Below are 21003 nucleotides of genomic sequence, written 5' to 3'. Positions count from 1 at the left end.
CAAAAGGACATACAGTTTTTTATAGATGGAAGCTAAGACACTGATTTTTTGTTCTTAAGTAAAGATGAGCTTAGGCTACAACTTATTTGCTAAGGAAGCAACTCCTGTGGATGATTTTCTTGCAAAGCTTGAACATTATGCTCTCTATTTTTGGTATTTGGATGTAGAAAATATTTCTCGGTGCATTTCATCAATAGACTAGTACGATTTATAGATATGACAGAGATAAAAAATTAAACTACCAAAATTTATCTCTATCTTAACCGATACTAATTTTAAGATGAGCTTAGGCTACAACTTATTTGCTAAGAAAGCAACTCCAGTTGATGATTTTCTTGCAAAGCTTGAACAATAGGCTCCCTATTGGTACGAGAAAAAGGATGATGCACCAACGGTGTCAAGTTTTTTTACACTGTCAACCAATCAGATTTTAAGGATGTGTCATGTCAATTAATGAAATTAAATAAAAGATAGATTTTCTCACATCCTTGAAATCAGATTGGTTGACAGTGTTAAACTCTAAAAAAAGACATATTATCTAAAAAACTCAATCTTAATAAAAGATATAAACACTTCCCCTCAAGCTAAAACTTACTTAGCTTTAAGCTTGAAACAAATTTATCTTAACAAGATATATCTTAATAGGTATCTTTTAATAATGACGATCTTGACAAATATCTAAATTGAAGGTCAACCTTATGAACTTCTGCTAAATAAAAAAACAAAAGACAACTTCTCATACTTAATTTGACTGAGATTGAGATTGAGATTGAGGCAAGTTGAAAACTACTTTTCGAGTTTTGTAGGGTCAACTGAGTTGACATTGGTAACTCACTGTCACTCTCAGTTTCAAAAGAAAAAGACTTATCTCTCGTGTTATCTCACTGTCACACGAAAATTCGTATAAATATTCCGAATCTACCAATTCGTATAAATACCTCTCCGAACTCGTCTGTTACCTTGTTCAACACTCAAAACCTATGAGTCTTTTTCCTCTTTGAGCAATACACACAACCAATGTATCGTTTTCCTCTTTTTCCTCTTCTGGGCAGCATTGTAATGTAGTCAAGTTTCATTCTTTTACTTTTTGGTTTCTGGGAATTGTTTCAAACCTTCAATCTTTTTTTTTGTTCTTCTATGGATTTCAAGTTTCGTGCTGTCTACAACAGTTCACAACCACCGCCGTACCCTCCTTCCTCCGTCTTTCACGAGCGGTTACTGGAAGGTGAGAATCGGCAACCCATTTGCATGTTTCTGCAGAAAAAAGCAAACTTTTTGACTGTTTTTTTTCAGGGGCCGGTGGTTTTCCGATGATGAGTGCGGAAGAGGTGGAGAAGAAGCGGATATGTGAGGAGATGGCGCGGGCTCGGGCTCGCCGGCGGAAGTTGGAGGAGGAGTTGAGGAGGGAGCTGGTGTTTGAGAGAGAGATGGGAATCCCAGTTCATATGAGTTTGGAACCACCACCAAGGCCACAAACTCCTATTATGGACCATGCTGAAATCAAACAGAACACTAACCAAAATCAACTGCAGGTCAGTTTCTACTAGTACTTTCTAGTGTCATGTTTGTTAGGTTTTCATTTTTCTTTTCTGTTTCTTTATTACTGTTGCCTATTTGTCTTATTGAGTGCTTCCATGATGGTTGTATTATGTGGTCCCTAAGCTTCTGCTATGGTAGGAGGTCTTTCTAACTCATGTTTTTCTTGTTCTTATTTGGGGAAGGGTTGAAAAGTTAGAACATGAATGACTTCTGTATGATTGGGTTTTCCTTTAACTTAGTGCGGATCCCGGTTTGAGTCAACATGTCAAAATCTCACTTATGTGTTGGGATGTTTGACGCAAACCGAAAGCCAACACTTCATTGTCATGGGTATGCCCATTTAGCATCAATTGCTATGGGAATGGGACTTTCCCATTAAGCAGCAAGCTCTAAGCTCAATGATACTAAATGATGGAGAATTTATACGATTCAGAGTAGAAGAATCGGGGAAATAGCGGATCATCTTTTTTCCCGATTCTTCTACTATGAATCGTATTAGGAATGCACTTCGTGCTCCATGGATACCAAATGATGGGGAATTGATACGATTCAGAGTAGAAGAATCAGGGAAACAATGGATCGTCTTTTTCCCTGATTCTTCTACTCTGAATCGTAATCAGGAATGCACTTCATGCTCCATGGATTCTTCAAGAACAAGTTGGATCTAGCACTTTGAATCTTCAAAAACAAATAAGAAGGTGGAATTGTGGAAGAGGAGATGATGGAGATGGTAGAATATGCACCACAACCTCAAGGAAGAGAGGATTGATAAGCCTCTAGGTTATGAAGAGTCACAAGAATCCTAGTGTTCTTGATAATCTTCATGTGAATTCTCTAGAGAGAAACTTTGGAGGGAACACTCTACCTCACAAATCAAATTTCAATGATGACTTAAATGTTTAAATACAGGGGGAAACTATTTGCAATGCAGGATTTTCTTTCTCCCCCCATTAGCCCTTACGAAATTAATTTCCCAAAATCCAATCATTTGCAGATTTTAATTTCCCAAAACACATGGACGGCGTGGGGAGATAAAATGGTGGCCTGGTGGGGAAAACAGTGCTGTCCTAAATGCTGTTGGTAGAAACTCCGGTTTGAAAAGTTAAAACATGAATGTATACATAAGGAAAAAATGACTTATAGATGATTAGATTTTCCTTTAATTTAGCGCGGAGCCCTGTTTGAATCTCTCAAAATCTTACTTATCCGTTAATGTGTTGGGATGTTTGATGCAAATAGGAAACGAAACACTTCATTGCCATCAATATGCCCATTTAGCAGCAATTGCTATGGGGACGGCCTTTCCCATTTAATGGTTTTTTATGAGTAAGTTTAAATGCAGGGGGAAAAACAATTTGCAACGAAGGTTTTTCTCCCGCACTACCCGGCATTCTTTCAAAAACTAATTTCCATTTCAAAAATTAATTTCCAAAACTATCATTTCTGAAAATTAATTTCCCAAAACACATGTGCTGGTCAGGGAAAAACCGTGGTGCAAATAGCGATGGCATAAATGCAGTTGGTAAAAGCCCGACCCCTTTTTTGTTTGAAGTTGCACTTTTCCCACGCTAAAAGTGATTTTATGTTTGGTTTTATGGTTACAAGGGCTATTGGCTCCGTTTTTGTCGGCATCGAAGGCCATTATATGCGCGTATTTTCCAATTGATATATCGAACCTTTTGGACTTAAGCCCGTCCAAATGGTGGGCAACGCGGTTCCAGAAGGATATATAATTGATTAGGCAGTGTATAAGTCAATACTTAGGTTTCTCGTTATTTATTTTTACAATTGATTTTGCAAATCCTACCTATGATGGATATCATAAATTATGGACTTTAACAACTAGATATCACAATACTATTCTACCAAAATTAGTTTCTTATAATTATTCACTACTGTTAGGATTCAAAATAGACACAGATGGAAGGTCTATTCTATGAGGAAGAAACCTCCTGCGCAAGAAGAAGGGGCGCAGCCTGCGATGGCTGGATTGGGTGAGGCAAGGCCTGCGCCTGGGCCTACCCTTGGGTCGGTTGATATTGGGCTTGGGTTTGGTCCTACTTGACTCTATTAGTTTATTGCTTGGGTGTATCTGTTTTTATTATTTCAGTTAGGCCTGTTTGGGTTAGTCTTATTTGGTTATTAGAGTTGGACTAGTATAAATAAGAGCATTCTCATAAGGTTAAGATTTGTGATTTTATGATTGAAGTGTGTTGAGGGTTTATGCTTGGAAGAAGGTTTCCTTCTTGGTTATTTTCAGAATTAATTTCAGTTATCTTGATCTTATTCTTTCCTAATCTCGTCTCTTCTTTTCTCTGAAGTTAGTTATTCTCATCTCAGGAGCGAGTGAATCTGCGGCTGAACCCTAAATCGAACCTTGCAATTGAGGATACGGCGCAACCTCGTATCATAGACCCTGCTGAAATCAAACCAACTAATAACCAAGTAGAAGTTATCCCGCTGGTCAGTTTCTAGTGTTATGTCTGTTCACCTTTCATATTTTTTCTTGTTTATTTATTATCTTTGCCAAATTTGTCTTGTTAAGTGCTTCCGTGCTGGTTCTATTCATAGTTATCGATCGCACGCGATAGCGCCGTCGCGGACCCCTGCCACGATGGGATCGCGGTCGTGAAATTCCGCTATTCGCGGCCCCAATAGCGGCCTTCCCTTGTATGGGATTTCATTTTTGGGGGTCATCCACGACAGGCCGCGATCCGCGATTGACTACTATAGCTCTATTATGTGCTCCCTGATCAGAGGTCTTTCTGACTCAATTTTTTTTTGGGGGTGGGGGGAGAGGTGAAATGTTAAAGCATGATCATGGCTTATAATAAATCACTTTACTTTGAATTCAATTTTACCATAATCAGTTTTTCTGAAATAAATTTCACGCACAATCAATTCTGATAACATTGATGCAATTACACACTTAGTTATTCTCATTTCAGGAGCGAGTGAATCTGCGATGGAACCCCAAATCGAGCCTGGATGCTATTGAGGATATTCCACAACCTCGTATAATGAACCCTTCTGAAATCAAACCAACTAATAACTCAGATCAAGTTATCCCGCTGGTCAGTTTCTAGTGTTTTGTTTGTTAACCTTTCATATTTTTCGTTGTTTCTTTATTATCTTTCCCAAATTTGTCTTGTTAAGTGCTTCCGTGCTGGTTCTATTATGTGTTCGATCCCTGAGCTTCTGCTTCGGTTGGAGGTCTTTCTAACTCTTCTTTTAGGGGGGAGGGGTCAATTCCGATAATGCTGCTCAATGACACACTTAGTTATTCTTGTTTCAGGAGCGAGTGAATCAGCAGTTGAACCCCAAATTGAACCAGGTTGCAATTGAGGATATGCCACAACCTGGTATTATGGACCCTGCTGAAATCAAACCGGCTAGTCTCCAAGATGAACGTATCATGCGGGTCAGTTTCTCGTGTTGTTTGTTAACCCTTCATTTTTTTCCTGTTTCTTTATTAACTTTGCCAAATTTTTCTTGTTAAGTGCTTCTATACTGGTTGAGCTTTTGCCATGGTCGGAGGTCGTTCTAACTCATAATTTTTTTTCGGGGGGGGGGGGGGGGTGGGGGGGTGGGGGGAGAGGTGAAAAGCTAAAATATGAATGTGACTTATATGATAAATCAATTTACTTTTAATTCACTTCTACTATGATCAATTTTACGGAAATAAATTTCACGCACAATCAATTCTGATAATGTTGATGCAATTACACACTTAGTTAGTTATTCTTGTTTCAGGAGCGAGTGCATCTGCGGTTGGATCCGAAATCAAACCTGGTTCCAATTGAGGACATGCCACAACCTCGTTTTATGGACCCTGCTGAGATCAACCAATATGAAGTTATTCCGCCGGTCAGTTTCTAGTGTTATGTTAACCTTTCAAATTTTGTACCCTGTTTCTTTATTATCTGTTCCAAACTTGTCTTGTTAAGTCGCTTCTGTGCTGGTTCTATTATGTGTTTCCTGAGCTTCTGCCACGGTTGAGGTCTTTCTAACTTTTTTTTTGGGGGGGGTGTAGGGGGTGAAAAGTTAAAGCATGAATGTGACTTATAATAAATCAATTTACTTTTAATATAATCAATTTTACTGAAATAAATTTCACACACAATTCCAATAGGCACATTTTGCAGCAATTGCTGTGCGGAGGGGCCCAGCTAAAAGGGATTTCTATTGGTAAAAAATGCTCTGACTTGTCAATTAGTTATGACTTGAATGTGTATGCAAAAAATGACTTATTTAAGGAACCGAAGCAAAGTCTGTTTGTTGTTTTTATGTTTTCAAATTTTCTTTGATTAAGTTGCTTATACATTTTCTTCAAGCTTACCTTACTATAACTTCACTGGCAAGAAACAATGTTGTGTGATTTTTATATGTATATCTTTGGCCTTTGAGCATATGATAATTTGTTTGTATCAAACTGCAGGCTAAGCCAGATACTGATCTCTATGATGCAAAGCTAAAATATGAATGTGACTTATATGATAAATCAGTTTACTTTTAATTCACTTCTACTATGATCAATTTTACGGAAATAAATTTCACGCACAATCAATTCCGATAATGTTGATGCAATTACACACTTAGTTAGTTATTCTTGTTTCAGGAGCGAGTGCATCTGCGGTTGGATCCGAAATCAAACCTGGTTCCAATTGAGGACATGCCACAACCTCGTTTTATGGACCCTGCTGAGATCAACCAAGATGAAGTTATTCCGCCGGTCAGTTTCTAGTGTTATGTTAACCTTTCAAATTTTGTACCCTGTTTCTTTATTATCTGTTCCAAACTTGTCTTGTTAAGTCGCTTCTGTGCTGGTTCTATTATGTGTTTCCTGAGCTTCTGCCACGGTTGAGGTCTTTCTAACTTTTTTTTGGGGGGGTGTAGGGGGTGAAAAGTTAAAGCATGAATGTGACTTATAATAAATCAATTTACTTTTAATATAATCAATTTTACTGAAATAAATTTCACACACAATTCCAATAGGCACATTTTGCAGCAATTGCTGTGCGGAGGGGCCCAGCTAAAAGGGATTTCTATTGGTAAAAAATGCTCTGACTTGTCAATTAGTTATGACTTGAATGTGTATGCAAAAAATGACTTATTTAAGGAACCGAAGCAAAGTCTGTTTGTTGTTTTTATGTTTTCAAATTTTCTTTGATTAAGTTGCTTATACATTTTCTTCAAGCTTACCTTACTATAACTTCACTGGCAAGAAACAATGCTGTGTGATTTTTATATGTATATCTTATTGGCCTTTGAGCATATGATAATTTGTTTGTATCAAACTGCAGGCTAAGCCAGATACTGATCTCTATGATGCAAAGCGAAAAGCCGAGGCACCTGCTGTTAATGATTCCCAAATTTGTTTGATTCAAAAACCCAAGAAGGAGTGGGCATGCATGCTATGTAGAGTCACTGCTTCCGATGAGAACAGTTTGAATGTGCACCTAAATGGTAAGAAGCACAAGGCCAAGGAAGCTGCACTGGAAGCTGAGAAGATTATCAAGAGCTCATTTTCATTACTGTCACCAACGAAGAATGTGAAGTCGACTGAAACTATCAACACCACAACTTCAGGGTTGAATGCAAAAGCAGATATCAAGACACATCAAGCCTTGGGAGGGGAAGACTCGACTCAGCAAAATAACCTAGATGAAGTTATCGTGCAGGTTTCTACTGCTACTGTTATGTTTGTTAACCCTTCATTGTTTTTTTTTTCTTTCTGTTTCTTTATTATTTTTGCCAAAAGTGTTTCCATGCTGATGGTTTATGTGGCCCCCTGACTGTGTGTCTTTATCTGAGGTCTTCCTAACTTCTGTGTTTCTTTGCTTGTGGGGTGGGTGTTAAAAGTTAAAACATGATGGCATCTGTGAATAAAAAGACTTATTGCCATTGGTAGGCACATTTTGCAGCAATTACTGTGGGGATGGGTTCTTCATTTTAATGGCTTTTTTTAGGAAAAAGTCCAACACCCCCTTCTCTTATGCACTTCTTCCCTGGTAAAAGGGATTTCTATTGGTAAAAAATGCTGGCATTGTCAATTAGTTATGACTTGAATGTGTATGTGAAAAAATGACTTATTTAAGTAACCTAAGCAAAGTTTGTTTGTTGTTTTTATGCGGTCAAATTTTCTTTGATTAAGTTGCTTATCCTATTTGTTTGTCTAGCCATATACATTTTCTTCAAGCTTGCCTTACTATAACTTCACTGGCAAGAAACAATGTTGTGTGATTTCTATATGTATATCTTATTGGCCTTTGAGCATATGATAATTTGTTTGTATCAAACTGCAGGCTAAGCCAGACACTGATCTTTATGATGCAAAGCAAAAAGCCGAGGCACCTGCTGTTAATGATTCCCAAATTTTTTTGATTCAAAAACCCAAGAAGGAGTGGGGATGCATGCTATGTGGAGTCACTGCCTCCGATGAGAACAGTTTGAATGTGCACCTAAATGGTAAGAAGCACAAGGCCAAGGAAGCTGCACTGGAAGCTGAGAAGATTGTCAAGAGCACATTTTCATTACTGTCACCAACGAAGAATGTGAAGTCGACTGAAACTATCAACACCACAACTTCAGGGTTGAATGCAAAAGCAGATATCAAGACACATCAAGCCTTGGGAGGGAAAGACATGACACAGCAAAATAACCTAGATGAAGTTATCGTGCTGGTCAGTTTCTGCTGTTATGTTTGTTAACCCTTCATTGTTTTTTTTCCTGTTTCTTTATTACTTTTGCCGAAAAAAATTCCACGCTGATGGTTTATGTGGCCCCCTGACCGTGTGCCTTTATCTGAGGTCTTCCTAACTTCCCTGTTGCTTTGCTTGTGGGGTGGGTGTTAAAAGTTAAAACATGATGGCATCTGTGAAAAAAAAGACGTATTGCCATTGGTAGGCACATTTTGCAGCAATTACTGTGGCGATGAGTTCTACATTTTAATGGCTTTTTTTAGGAAAAGGTCCAACACCCCCTTTTCTTATGCACGTTTTCCCTGCTAAAAGGGATTTCTATTGGTAAAAAATTCTCTGACATTGTCAATTAGTTATGACTTGAATGTGTATGTGAAAAAATTACTTATTTAAGTAACCTGAGCAAAGTCTGTTTATTGTTTTAATGCTGTCAAATTTTCTTTCATTATGTTTCTAATCCTATTTGTTTGGCTAGCCGGTCTACATTTTCTTCAAGCTTGCCTTACTGTAACTTCACTGGAAATGAAACAATGTTGGGTGATTACTATATGTGTGTTATTGGCCTTTGAGCATATGATAATTTGTTTGAGTATCAAACTGCAGGCTAAGCCAGACACTGATCTTTATGATGCAAAGCGAAAAGCCGAAGCACCTGCTGTTAATGATTCCCAAATTTGTTTGATTAAAAAACCCAAGAAGGAGTGGGGATGCATGCTATGTGGAGTCACTGCCTTCGATGAGAACAGTTTGAATGTGCATCTAAATGGTAAGAAGCACAAGGCCAAGGAAGCTGCACTGGAAGCTGAGAAGATTGTCAAGAGCACATTTTCATTACTGTCACCACCGAAGAATTTGAAGTCGACTGATACTATCATCACCACAACTTCAGGGTTGAATGCAAAAGAAGATATCAAGACACATAAAGCCTCAGGAGAGGATGACATGACTCAGCAAAATAACCTAGATGAAGTTATCGTGCAGGTCCGTTTCTACTGTTATGTTTGTTAATCCTTCATTGTTTTTTTTTCTGTTTGTTTATTACTTTTGCCAAAAGTGTTTCCATGCTGATGGTTTATGTGGCCCATTGACCGTGTGTCTTTATCTGAGGTCTTCCTAACTTCTGTGTTTCTTTGCTTGTGGTGTGGGTCTTAAAAGTTAAAACATGATGGCATCTGTGAAAAAAATACTTATTGCCATTGGTAGGTGTTAGAAGTCCCACATTGGCTAGAGATGGTAGGTGGGTCTGTGCATTTATCCACGCTTCAAGCCCAAAGGGCTCTTACATGAGGGGGCGTGTTAGAATATAATATAAAACCATTCATGTGGCCCTTACCCAATAATTTAAGCTTTTGGTATAAGTGGTTAGCAATTACTGTGGGGATGTCATTTTAATGGCTTTTTTTAGGAAAAAGTCCAACACCCCCTTTCTCTTATGCACTTATTCCCATCTAAAAGGGATTTCTATTGGTAAAAGATGCTGACATTGTCAATTAGTTATACTTGAATGTGTATGCAAAAAGATGACTTATTTAAGTAACCTAAGCAAAGTCTGTTTGTTGTTTTTATGCAGTCAAATTTTCTTTGATTAAGTTGCTTATCCTATTTTTTTGTCTAGCCATATACATTTTCTTCAAGCTTGCCTTACTGTAACTTCACTGGCAATGAAACAATGTTGTGTGATTTATATATGTATATCTTATTGGCCTTTGAGCATATGATAATCTGTTAGTATCAATCTGCAGGTTAAGCCAGACACCGATCTTTATGATGCAAAGCGAAAAGCCGAAGCACCTGCTGTTAATGATTCCCAAATTTATTTGATTAAAAAACCCAAGAAGGAGTGGGGATGCATGCTATGTGGAGTCACTGCCTTCGATGAGAATAGTTTGAATGTGCACCTAAATGGTAAGAAGCACAAGGCCAAGGAAGCTGCACTGGAAGCTGAGAAGATTGTCAAGAGCACATTTTCATTACTGTCACCAACGAAGAATTTGAAGTCGACTGATACTATCATCACCACAACTTCAGGGTTGAATGCAAAAGAAGATATCAAGACACATCAAGCCTTGGGAGGGGAAGACATGACTCAGCAAAATAACCTAAATGAAGTTATCGTGCAGGTCAGTTTCTACTGTTATGTTTGTTAACCCTTCATTGATTTTTTTTTTTCTGTTTCTTTATTATTTTTGCCAAAAGTGTTTCCATGCTGATGGTTTATGTGGCCCCTTGACCGTGTGTCTTTATCTGAGGTCTTCCTAACTTCCGTGTTTCTTTGCTTGTGGGGTGGGTGTTAAAAGTTAAAACATGATGGCATCTTTGAATAAAAAGACTTATTGCCATTGGTAGGCACATTTTGCAGCAATTACTGTGGGGATGGGTTCTTCATTTTAATGACTTTTTTTAGGAAAAATTCCAACACCCCCTTCTCTTAGGCACTTCTTCCCTGGTAAAAGGGATTTCTATTGGTAAAAAATGCTGACATTGTCAATTAGTTATGACTTGAATGTGTATGTGAAAAAATGACTTATTTAAGTAACCTAAGCAAAGTCTGTTTGTTGTTTTTATGCGGTCAAATTTTCTTTGATTAAGTTGCTTATCCTATTTGTTTGGCTAGCCATATACATTTTCTTCAAGCTTGACTTTCTATAACTTCACAGGCAATGAAACAATGTTGGGTGATTACTATATGTATATCTTATTGGCCTTTGAGCATATGATAATTTGTTTGAGTATCAAACTGCAGGCTAAGCCAGACACTGATCTTTATGATGCAAAGCGAAAAGCCGAGGCTCCTGCTGTTAATGATTCCCAATTTGGTTTGATTAAAAAACCCAAGGAGTGGGGATGCATGCTATGTGGAGTCACTGCCCCCGATGAGAACAGTTTAAATTTGCACCTAAATGGTAAGAAGCACAAGACCAAGGAAGCTGCACTGGAAGCTGAGAAGATTGTCATGAGCACATTTTCATTACTGTCACTAACGAAGAATTTGAAGTCGACTGATACTATCATCACCACAACTTCAGGGTTGAATGCAAAAGAAGATATCAAGACACATCAAGCCTTGGGAGGGGAAGACATGACTCAGCAAAATGTTGATTCAAGTGCAGCTGAAGCTAACAAAGAGGAGCAGGTAGTACAGAAAAGCCAAAACATTGGTGTTTCTGAGATCAATGAAGTAACAACTGAGGAAGCTGATAAAACAAACGCGTTCGTAGGGAGGGAGATGAAGTTCTGGGGATGCAAGCTATGTGGAGTCACTGCCACCGATGCGAGCAGTTTGAATGCGCACCTGTTTGGTAGGAAGCACAAGGCCAGGGAAGCTGCACTGGGAGCTGAGAAGACCGTTAGGAGCACCACTTCATCACTGTCAGCGATGAAGAATGTCAAGTCAACTGAAACTATCATTAATACAACTTCAGGGTTGGATGCAAAAGCCTGGGGAGGGGAAGACGAGTCTCAGAAAAATGTTGATTCAAGTGCAGTGGATGCTAACAAAGAGGAGCAGGTAGTTCAGAAAAGCCAAAACATTGGTGTTTCTGAGATCAATGAAGTAACAACTGAAGAAGCTGGGAAAACAAACGCGTTGGTGGGGAGGAAGAGGGAGTTATGGTGTGACATTTGTGGAATTAGTGCTACCTCTCAACTTCAGATGGAAGACCACAAAAAAGGGAGCAAACATCGTAGACGAATGGAGCTCACATCCTATGCAGATAAATTTTTATGATCAGAATAAGTCCATCCAGTTGCTGGTTCAAGAGAAAGATAGAGCGAGTGAAGGACTATGAGCACATGCTAGGTGCTGCAAATACTGGACTTTAAAGAATTCTTCGATTGTGATACATTATTATCATATGTAGTATGTTGGCTCACCCCAACTTCATATGTCCTTGTTTGTTTAATTTAGTCCTCAGTGACTCTACCTTAGGAATGGTTTGGTTTCATTTCCATTGCACATGCTCATTACTCTCATGTGCATGCAAATGAGTGGGAACATAGGAACATGAGAATTGAAGTGGCGTTATTATTTTCTTATTTGAACTAAACTAAAGTTTCTGTTTTTTAGTTCCAATGACTGTCAAATCATGATTTATAGTATATTACTATATTATGATGTTGTTTGGTCTTATTTTGGAGAGAAAAGCTTTGTATTTTCCCCCTTTTGTTTACTTGTAACATTTTCTCAAGTTCAAGCAAGCAAAAGGATACTTCCTTAGGGGGGGAAAAGGAAGCAACAATCGATCTACTCTTCTAATTAATTTTCTTGCAAAGCTTGAAAGCCAGGTTCTCTCTATTGTTTGGTATTTGGATGTTAACATCAAGGAACTAGAAATAAACACACGTTATTGCACACTGGCATGAGAAGCCAGAAGTGACTAACCGAAAACTTGTCAGTAGAAAGTAGAAACTACAATTGGACAGGTTGGTATATGGAAAAAGGTTTAATCATCAAATTAGTCATTGTCTTTGTGTCGTCGTCTGAGGTAGGTTCCTGACCGGAAAAATTTGTGGAAAAGGTCCTCATGAATGGAAAACGTGTGGAGCAAGTCCTCGTCGGAGTCCGGAGCTCCGGCGAGTGATGAAATGACATGATGACTGGATAAATGATTATGACATGGCATTAAAAAAAAATTTTTTTTTTACAGATTGTATAATTAACATAATTAAACATATTTCTAATTCTAACCCAAATCTAATTAACAAATTTTAATTCTCCCCACACTAATCCTAATTCCCCCCAAATTACCCCAATTCCAAATTGCATCAACTCAGAAATTAGGGTTCATTTGTTCTTCCTATTCTTTTCCTTCCCAATCTATTTCTTCAAATCCAAACGGACCAACCAAACCCGCGTGTTACAAAGAAGCCGCAGAATTCCTCATCTCACAAGCTAGAATCTTAACCCTGAGCTTCAATAACTAAATCTGAGCTTCATTGAACCAAAGTTGAACCAAAGTTGAGCTTCATCTTCCAAAAGTTCCAGCTTTCATTAACCAAATCTGAGCCTTCATTGAACCAAAGTTCATGAGCTTCATTGTACCAATCGTGGTTGGTGGCGTAGGAGGGGCGAGATGCCGGACCCGTTGAACGGAGGGTCCTCCACGACAAGCTTAGAGGAAATAGGATCCGAGGATAACCTGTTCTCCATAAACCGTTGCCAGTGAGAGAAAGAGAGATCCTGGAGATAGAAAGGGACGAGATCGGGAAAGCCCAGATGGATGAAGAAAGGGACGAAATATGTGTGGATTTGATTTCTGTGATTTAATTTTTTGGGTTTGATTTGGGGATTTCTGGTGGTGGAGGCAGCTCAAGGGTGAGACTTTGGCTATGTTTGACATGTCATTTTAGCTAGCTTATAGCTTATTTGACTAGCTTAAAACTTATTTGACTAGCTTTCTTCAAAAGTGTTTGGTGAAGGAGCTTATTTCAGTAGCTTAAAGCTTTAAACTATAAGCTATCTCAGGTAGCTTATAGCTTAAAGCTTATAGCTTATTAAATTTATTCTCATTTTTATCCTTATTATTTTATTAAAATTCCACCATTACCCTTATATATTAATAAAAGCACCAAACATATTTTCCCTTCACACTTACGTATGCAGTTCTCGTCACCATTCCCGCCACACCGTTGTGCACCACATGTATTAAAAATATTATACTAAGATGATAAATAACTTGAGTTAATAAAAATATATAAAGTGATAATAATTTTAATATTAATATCATATATATATTAATGTGAAAATAAAGTAATGTTAAATACAAAAATAATTATACAAGTATGTCATTTTATGTCTTTTTACAATTTCAGCTTGTCTAACAGCTAGTTTTACCAAACACTTTTATTTCAATCACATAGCTTTTCAGCTTTCAGCTAGCTTATCAGCTTTCAGCTATCAGCTAGCTTATAAGCTTTCAGCTAGCTTTTCAGCTTTCAGCTAGCTTATCAACTAAACATGCCAAACATAGCATTTCTAAGGTTTAGATTCTGTGGTGATGGTGGCTCAGGGGTGGGACCTCTGGTAGTGAAAGAACATCTTTAATGAGAACACATATACCTAGAACTAGAACTGAGATAATACACTTTGGGTTGCACAGCGATTATTTTTCCTTTTGTTATCTTGATTAATTGGAGTGTTTGATTTTTATGAGGAATTTTTGGGTCTTCACTTCACGTTGGGTTGTTTACTTTTGGGATAGCTGTTTACACTTCTGGGTGGCCAGGAAGTTTGAGGCAGAGGATGAGGTTTGAAGATGGAGGAGAAGATGAAGTTTGGTGGAGAAGATGAAGTTTGGTAGGATGAGGTTCCGTATTGAATATGTTTAATTATGTGATCTGTAAATTATTATTTTTTAATTACTTTTTAAAAGTCATGTCATCATCAATTATCCAGTCATCATGTCACTTCATCACTCGCCGGTGCTCCGGGCTCCGGCGAGGACTTGCTCCACACGTTTTTCATTCATGAGGACCTTTTCCACAAATTTTTCCGATCAGGGACCTACCTCAGACGGCGACACAAAGACAGAGACTAATATGAGGATTAAGCCTATGGAAAAATTACTCACAAATCAAATCACAATCAATAGTTTTTTAATATCAAATATGGATTCAGGAATATTACCTGTAAAAATATGTGAATATGAATGTGAGTTTAGAATTTTAGATAATATAGTGCCCAAACATCTAACCACACTTTAAAATTCTTTATTTTATTAATTTTATAGTCAACTTATTGTTTTTGTTTTTGGAACGGTAGGAAATTTAATGGCTTGAGAGAGCTAAAGCTTACATCTAACCAAATTATTTCTACCTTACCTTGACTTGTATATTTTTGGTTTCACATGATCTAAATAAATTTCAAATATGTGGCGATGAAGACACAAAGCACACGATGAACGCTTTTGAGCAACAATCTTTCATGGCAATGTTGAAGTTGTACGTTGACATTGATCATGTGCATGAATATTGAGAGTGATTTTTAAGCTAATCTTTAATCACTGCTTATTCCTCCTTCCCCTGCAGTGATTGCATCTCTAATTTCATGCTAAATAGTAATTAATGTTCAATCAAAACTCAAAAGTAGTGATACAAACAGTTTATATGCCCTAATGTAGGAACTTACTGCTTTAAATTATATTGTTTATTCTTTTCTATTGGTGTAGCAAGTAGCAACCCCATTTTAGAATTCTTCTTCGCACTATAGATATACCTATTAGGAACACTCAAAATGAATAGATTAATTTCTTTTGATTAGGATGTTTGGTTTTTGGCAGAGGTGTGTTAACCTATGTTTTTTTTTAAATTGATTAATGTATTCTCACAGTTGATAGTTGTGAGACTAAACCCTCACAACACGTTCATCGCATCAAGGAGTAAGAGGCTAACCAATGAATTTATTTTATTCTCAAGAGTTGGGATTCAAACTCTTAACCACTTGTGTACAGAACAAATTTCATGTTAACCTATGTTTGAAAGCAAGCATGCTGTTCAAATGGCTAAAGCAGCATGCAATAGAAGTTAATCAATCATTATTTGGTGAAACCAACAATTTTATCTATGAAATTTAAATTCAAGCGGGTGTCTTTACATTAAATCCATAAATAAACATTGACATCCATTACTCTCTATCTAACCTGTTGTCAGTTGTCACCTTGTTGGTCACGTTATTCACTAGTTTCTTGGCAACTACTTCATAGTAGAACTACAACAAGGACCTTTATTCTGGTCAAGTAGATTATTCTCTCTACCTAGATTTCCTCCAAATGGCAGTCATATTAACACATAAATACAATAGAGTAATGATTGGTCATCACGGAGAATCTTATGTTATGCAATTTAAATATTGAGTAGGACCAATGCAGAGTTACTAGGTGGAAGTGGAACTAATGTATAGACATCATAGACAAAGCAACCAACCCCAGCACCAAGCCTTCAAAACTGGCCACAAAGAGGAACAAAACCTAAGGATCTAAACAAGTACAAAAAGATTCTGAATACATAATTGATTTTGAGGAAAAATAAGTTGATAGAAACATGCTATCAACCATAGAATCCAAATCCAATTTTGGACTAACTTGTGCAAAAGATAAATCAAGAAATACATGATTTCTGGTTATAAATTTTCCATTTCATCTAAAACATATATTGAGCATATCTATAAGGTATATTTTATCTTTACAAGATGAAACATAAAACTAGAATGGTTTTGGTGAACGAAGTACACTGCTAAAAGTCAAGGCAGATTCAGATTGACTACACATTTCAAAGTGGCAAACAAGGAGTTCAGCCTACTGTACTAGGATCAAACCCTCAATGCCACCTGGTCTTGCCATGAAATCTTTCTTTTCACTGCCCTACTTGGTCCATCCCCAATGTTCCTACAAACTGATAGCTTCACATCATTGAGTTGCTCTTCACTCACAACTCTTAGTGCACTTCTCTTTGGTTCCTCAATCCACAACGGCTCAGTGTTTCCCTGTAATTCCTCCTCTTCTCTCTGCACAGTAACAAAACAGATGGGAAGTATAAGTATACTAGAACCAAACATAAACAAGGACTCAACATGTAAACACGGCATGTGCAATTAATTACCGAAATCTGGTTCAGGTCGAAAAACGGAGCACTACTCTTTGTGGTTTGACTGGTTTCCTTCCCACTGTGAATCCTATCATGATTCAAGTCAAGCACAGGAGCAGAATTGTGAAAGGAAGCATCTTTTTTACTAGAATTCCTAGCATTTTGGTTTAAATCAAACACATGGCCAGACTTTTGCAATGTGTTTTCAACCCCACCATTGGAACTCCTTTCTTTTGGAGGATTCATATTAGAAGCAATGCGAGGGGGTCGCAAAGTAGATTCCTTCCTGTTGTAATTCCTTCCCTTTGGGATAGTTGGCGCTTGGATTTTGATCTTTTGCGGCTTTAGAACTTGTTGCTTTGGCTGAGGCTTGGGTAGAGGATGCTTTAGTAAGTATTGGTAACGTTGCCTCAAAAAACTGCAGTTCAAGAGAGATTGTGCTCAGCGTAAGTGCTACGGATAATAAATTAAATGAAGCTACTCACGTAAGCTTCTCAACATAATTGATTTCGGCATTCGAATCAATTCTAGAAGGATTTACAAACACATGAAAATTTAAAACCATTAGTATTCAGGGAAAGGACATTACCGAACGTCAGCAGAAAGTGTCAGCTTCTTCTGCTTGATAGCTGGCAATTTCCTTCTCATGGCCTCAGTTTCCTGAACATTACAAAATATAATGAGAAAAATTCTTCAAAAATCTCATGGATGAGATTGGCAAGATCTATTACAACAATTCAAACAAAACTAGCATGAAAGAAAATATAAAAGAGAAAACAACCTAATTTATAATCATAGACAAAACTAAACTAAGTGAACCCCGAGTCCCAACACAAAAGGAGACTAATTAAAAAATGGTCACCACTTAATTCCTAGGTTCAGGTTCTAGCTTATTTGAATCAGTTTTTTTCTCCTTGGAATCAATTCAGACACCCAGAAGCCCCTCACAAAATTTCTCCCAGAATTAGTTTTGGGTTTACAATCAAGTTCCAAACATGTATAAGTCTAAATTCATACTGAAAATATGATATCCAGCAAAATATACAACCCAAGAGGCTGAGATTAAAAACTATGTAATGGCTCCAAAAGCTTTGGAAAATGTAAAACAACATAAGAACACTCAGAAGGGCACAGACAGCTATGTGACTATTGTGTCATATGTATCACAATCAAACACTCCAAAATTTTATAGGAGGTAACCTAACAGAAGAAATTCTCAATAAAATCAAGAGATACAAAATAACACAAGGATCAACATGAAAACACACCATCCCATCAGATCAGAAAACAAAGATTCAATCAAAACAAACGACAATCATCCTAAATCAAAATCAACCAAAAGCCACAAAGACATCAAAGGAAGAAAAAAAACCAGATCCAGCGAAACCCACAAAGAAAAGTATCAATCTTTAAGAACTAGGGCAAGGCGTTACCCTATGCAGATCTTCATAGTCCTGCAAGAGACTCTGGTGCCTCAACATCGCCCTTCGATCCATAAACAGATCAGAAGGAGACTCCATGGAAACAACAACACCTTTCATCTTCTTCATCAGATCAAGGAAGAACACAAGAACCAACTACAAAAGGTGAAAAAGCAGATAGAGAGGAAGAAGAAAGAAGAAGAAGAAGAAGGTGGGGTGGAAGAGAAAACGTGAGAGAGAAAGAGAAAGAGAGAAAAAGGGTGTGTGTGAATGAATGAAGGGGTAAGAAAGAAGGTTCTTTGTGTTTTCTTTTCTGTGTGAAACTCTAACTCTGACCGAAGAGAAAGAAAGAAAGAAACCCAAAAAGCCCACATAACTCGGTGAAAAATTGGAAGACCAGTGATGAAGATTTGGATTTTTTGGGGTCTTGCAGAAGGGCAAATCGGTGAACATGGTTTCATGAGAGAGAGAGTTGTGAGGTGAGGTGAGGTGAGGTGGGTTTGGTTGGAGGACATTTCAACACATCTTCTTTTCTTCTTTCTTTCTTTTTTGTTTTTGTTTCTTCAAACATAAATTTTGGTCCAGCTGGGCCATTGATGAGAGAGAAAGAAAGAGGTTGTTGTTGTTTGTGTTCCATTTTCCTTCTTCTTTCATTGGATTTGCCATTTCCTGTGTAGAGAGAGAAAGAATGGGTCAGAGGGATATACATATACATAGAAAGAGAAAGATATTGTATTGAATTTCAAGGTAGATAGATAGATAGGTTAGGGGCTGGAAAAAAAAAAATAAAGGTAAAGGTTTCTGCTGCTATTCTATAGCAGTTGTTCTTTGGTTGCAACCTTATTTTTAGGCTTTGGAGGGTGGGTGGATTGAGTGTTTTGGACTTTGTTTGGGGTCATGCTCTTTGATGATGCCATGGTGGCCATTATGATGATGAATGATACACAGTTCACACTTTATTATATGCAAGGGGTCAATTGGTGATGAATTACCTGTATGCCCTTGTCATTGTTTGATGTGTGTGGTGCTTCTTTTTCTGCTTTTCACCCCATTGTCCTAGCTGGGTGGAGAAAGAAAACCAATATGACCTTTTCATGATGAAATTGAAGCAGGTAAAGTAAAGAACAAAATTTCCCATTTGACATTGCTTTTTGTGGAAAAGGACTCCTATAAAAATCCTCTTGCTATTAGTACTTCATAAAAAAAACTAATAAAAAATGCATTTAATATCTTGAAAAATATTTTATTTTGTAGTACTAATAAGTAGAAAGAAATTTATTTAATGTTTCCTCTATTTTCATGAATGGAATTGGAAAGAAGCCACCAAGACCTACTTTCAGGACTTTTATGTATGAACCTACCCAATAGTAGCCACTACTGCTCATTGAAAGCTCCACCACCACTACCCTTCACTTTTTGTTGTTAGCTTGGCGCAATACCACAGCCACAGATTTTAAGGTCTCTCCTAGCTATTTGTTGATTTCATTTCAACTAAAATGTTAAACAGTTTTTTTCTTTTGTTCCAAGAGGAAAAGTAGGAGACAGTAAATTTATTTGCATGTACTAATTTTTAATTTTACTAGCCATTCACTTTGCTGTTAAATATGCAGATTAATGACTCTCTCAGCCTCATGTGTGGGGAGTATCCACAAGCATGGTAAGAATTAAAAACAAATAACATATCACAGAGAAGTCACCTAAAGCAAGATTCTGCTGTGTGACCAGAGAGTGCTGCAGGCAGTGAAGGTAAAGTTGCTGGTGCCTGTTGATGTTGGAGTTTGTTTTCTAGCGTTTGCTACCACTTGTTGTCGGTGACTCTCTCTCTCTCTCTGTGTACGTGTGAGCATGTCAGAATGAGTAGCGCGTACCCGGTCCACTCTTTTTTCTTTGTCAACCCGGTCCACTTTTTTTCTTTGTCAATCGGTCCACTCTTCTTTTTTCTTTTTGCCGCTTTTGTGCTAATCTGGGCTTGGACCTCTCTTTTTTTTCTATTATCCTTCAAATTTGAAAAAAAAAAATTAGGGGTGTCAAAGCGGGTATGACTCACCAGGCCTACCTGCTAACCCATTAAAGTTGGGCAAGATCAGGTAGACAATTGCGACTCACGAACCCACCAACTCGGTTCCATAACCCGCTAATCCGCACGGGCTTCCGTCAAGCCAACTTACTTTACTTTTTTATAAACGTATTTTAAATGTATTATACATGGATTTTGTCTGGCTAACTCATGGACTGACCCGCCGGGTCTAGCTCCTCTAAAGTGAGTGGGGGTCAAGTAATCACTATTAATATTATGGGTGCCCATTATGGTGGACCTTTATTATATTGGTCCACCGGTGTACCATTGGTTTAATACCATTAGATCTAAGATTCCTATAATATTCTTTAAATGAATGGTTAAGATTGAATCAACAATAGAAGGATAAAACTGTAAATCAACCCCCTCCTTCAACAGATTTGTAGATCTACCTCTTTCTTTGCACCATTTGCTTCACCTTTCACACAGTTCTCTCACGCCTGGCCTTTCCCCCTTTCTTCTTTTCCACCTTTTTCTATTATTCTTCCACTGGGTCGATGCGCCTTCGAAGCTTGCTGGGTTGGGTTTCCATAAAACACAGCAGATCAAAGCGGATCTTGCTACCTCCGAAGCAGATCTAAGCTTATTGGGTTGCCATCGATCGAAGAACCAACCTTGGTTGTTGGGAAGAGAGAGTGGAGGGAGAGGGGGTTGGGTTTAGCGTTGATCTTACAGGGTTTGGCTT

General features: G+C 37.8%; 2 protein-coding genes across 5 annotated transcripts; one reads left to right on the top strand and one right to left on the bottom strand.

Annotated features, from left to right (window-relative positions):
- Positions 1-894: 894 nt before the first annotated feature.
- LOC130714371 (uncharacterized) lies at positions 895-12190 on the top strand. Of its 4 annotated transcripts, XM_057564271.1 has the most exons (13): positions 895-1019; positions 1150-1225; positions 1294-1532; positions 3865-4002; positions 4488-4613; positions 4835-4960; positions 5293-5406; positions 6158-6271; positions 6843-7220; positions 7845-8222; positions 8844-9221; positions 9983-10360; positions 10984-12190. In XM_057564271.1, the coding sequence occupies exons 3-13, from the start codon at positions 1311-1313 to the stop codon at positions 11965-11967; spliced, it is 3336 nt and encodes a 1111-aa protein (XP_057420254.1). In that variant the 5' UTR covers positions 895-1019; positions 1150-1225; positions 1294-1310; the 3' UTR covers positions 11968-12190. The 4 variants fall into 4 exon arrangements, with proteins under 4 accessions (XP_057420254.1, XP_057420253.1, XP_057420252.1 ...); XM_057564270.1 differs by having other exon boundaries at positions 896-1225; positions 3880-4002; XM_057564269.1 differs by having other exon boundaries at positions 896-1225.
- A 4102-nt stretch (positions 12191-16292) lies between these two features.
- LOC130712238 (uncharacterized) lies at positions 16293-19099 on the bottom strand. Its single transcript, XM_057562070.1, has 5 exons — positions 19081-19099; positions 18254-18910; positions 17410-17480; positions 16836-17238; positions 16293-16740 (listed from the first exon to the last, which is right to left on the bottom strand). Exons 2-5 carry the CDS (start codon positions 18368-18370, stop codon positions 16546-16548), a joined length of 786 nt encoding a protein of 261 aa, XP_057418053.1. The 5' UTR covers positions 18371-18910; positions 19081-19099; the 3' UTR covers positions 16293-16545.
- Between the last annotated feature and the right edge of the window lie 1904 nt (positions 19100-21003).

The sequence above is a fragment of the Lotus japonicus genome, chromosome 4 (genome assembly GCF_012489685.1).
Source record: "Lotus japonicus ecotype B-129 chromosome 4, LjGifu_v1.2".
In the NCBI taxonomy this organism is placed as follows: Eukaryota; Viridiplantae; Streptophyta; class Magnoliopsida; order Fabales; family Fabaceae; genus Lotus; species Lotus japonicus.
This window is presented reverse-complemented; position numbering and strand designations above follow the sequence as displayed.

Coding starts and splice junctions, on each gene's coding strand:
- LOC130712238 (XM_057562070.1), bottom strand. CDS start 18,370: ATGAAGAAGATGAAAGGTGTTGTTGTTTCCATGGAGTCTCCTTCTGAT. Junction 17,481..18,253: donor ACTATGAAGATCTGCATAGG/GTAACGCCTTGC, acceptor TGTAATGTTCAG/GAAACTGAGGCCATGAGAAG. Junction 16,741..16,835: donor TCGACCTGAACCAGATTTCG/GTAATTAATTGC, acceptor GTTACTGTGCAG/AGAGAAGAGGAGGAATTACA.
- LOC130714371 (XM_057564269.1), top strand. CDS start 1,138: ATGGATTTCAAGTTTCGTGCTGTCTACAACAGTTCACAACCACCGCCG. Junction 1,226..1,293: donor TCACGAGCGGTTACTGGAAG/GTGAGAATCGGC, acceptor GTTTTTTTTCAG/GGGCCGGTGGTTTTCCGATG. Junction 10,361..10,983: donor TAAATGAAGTTATCGTGCAG/GTCAGTTTCTAC, acceptor ATCAAACTGCAG/GCTAAGCCAGACACTGATCT.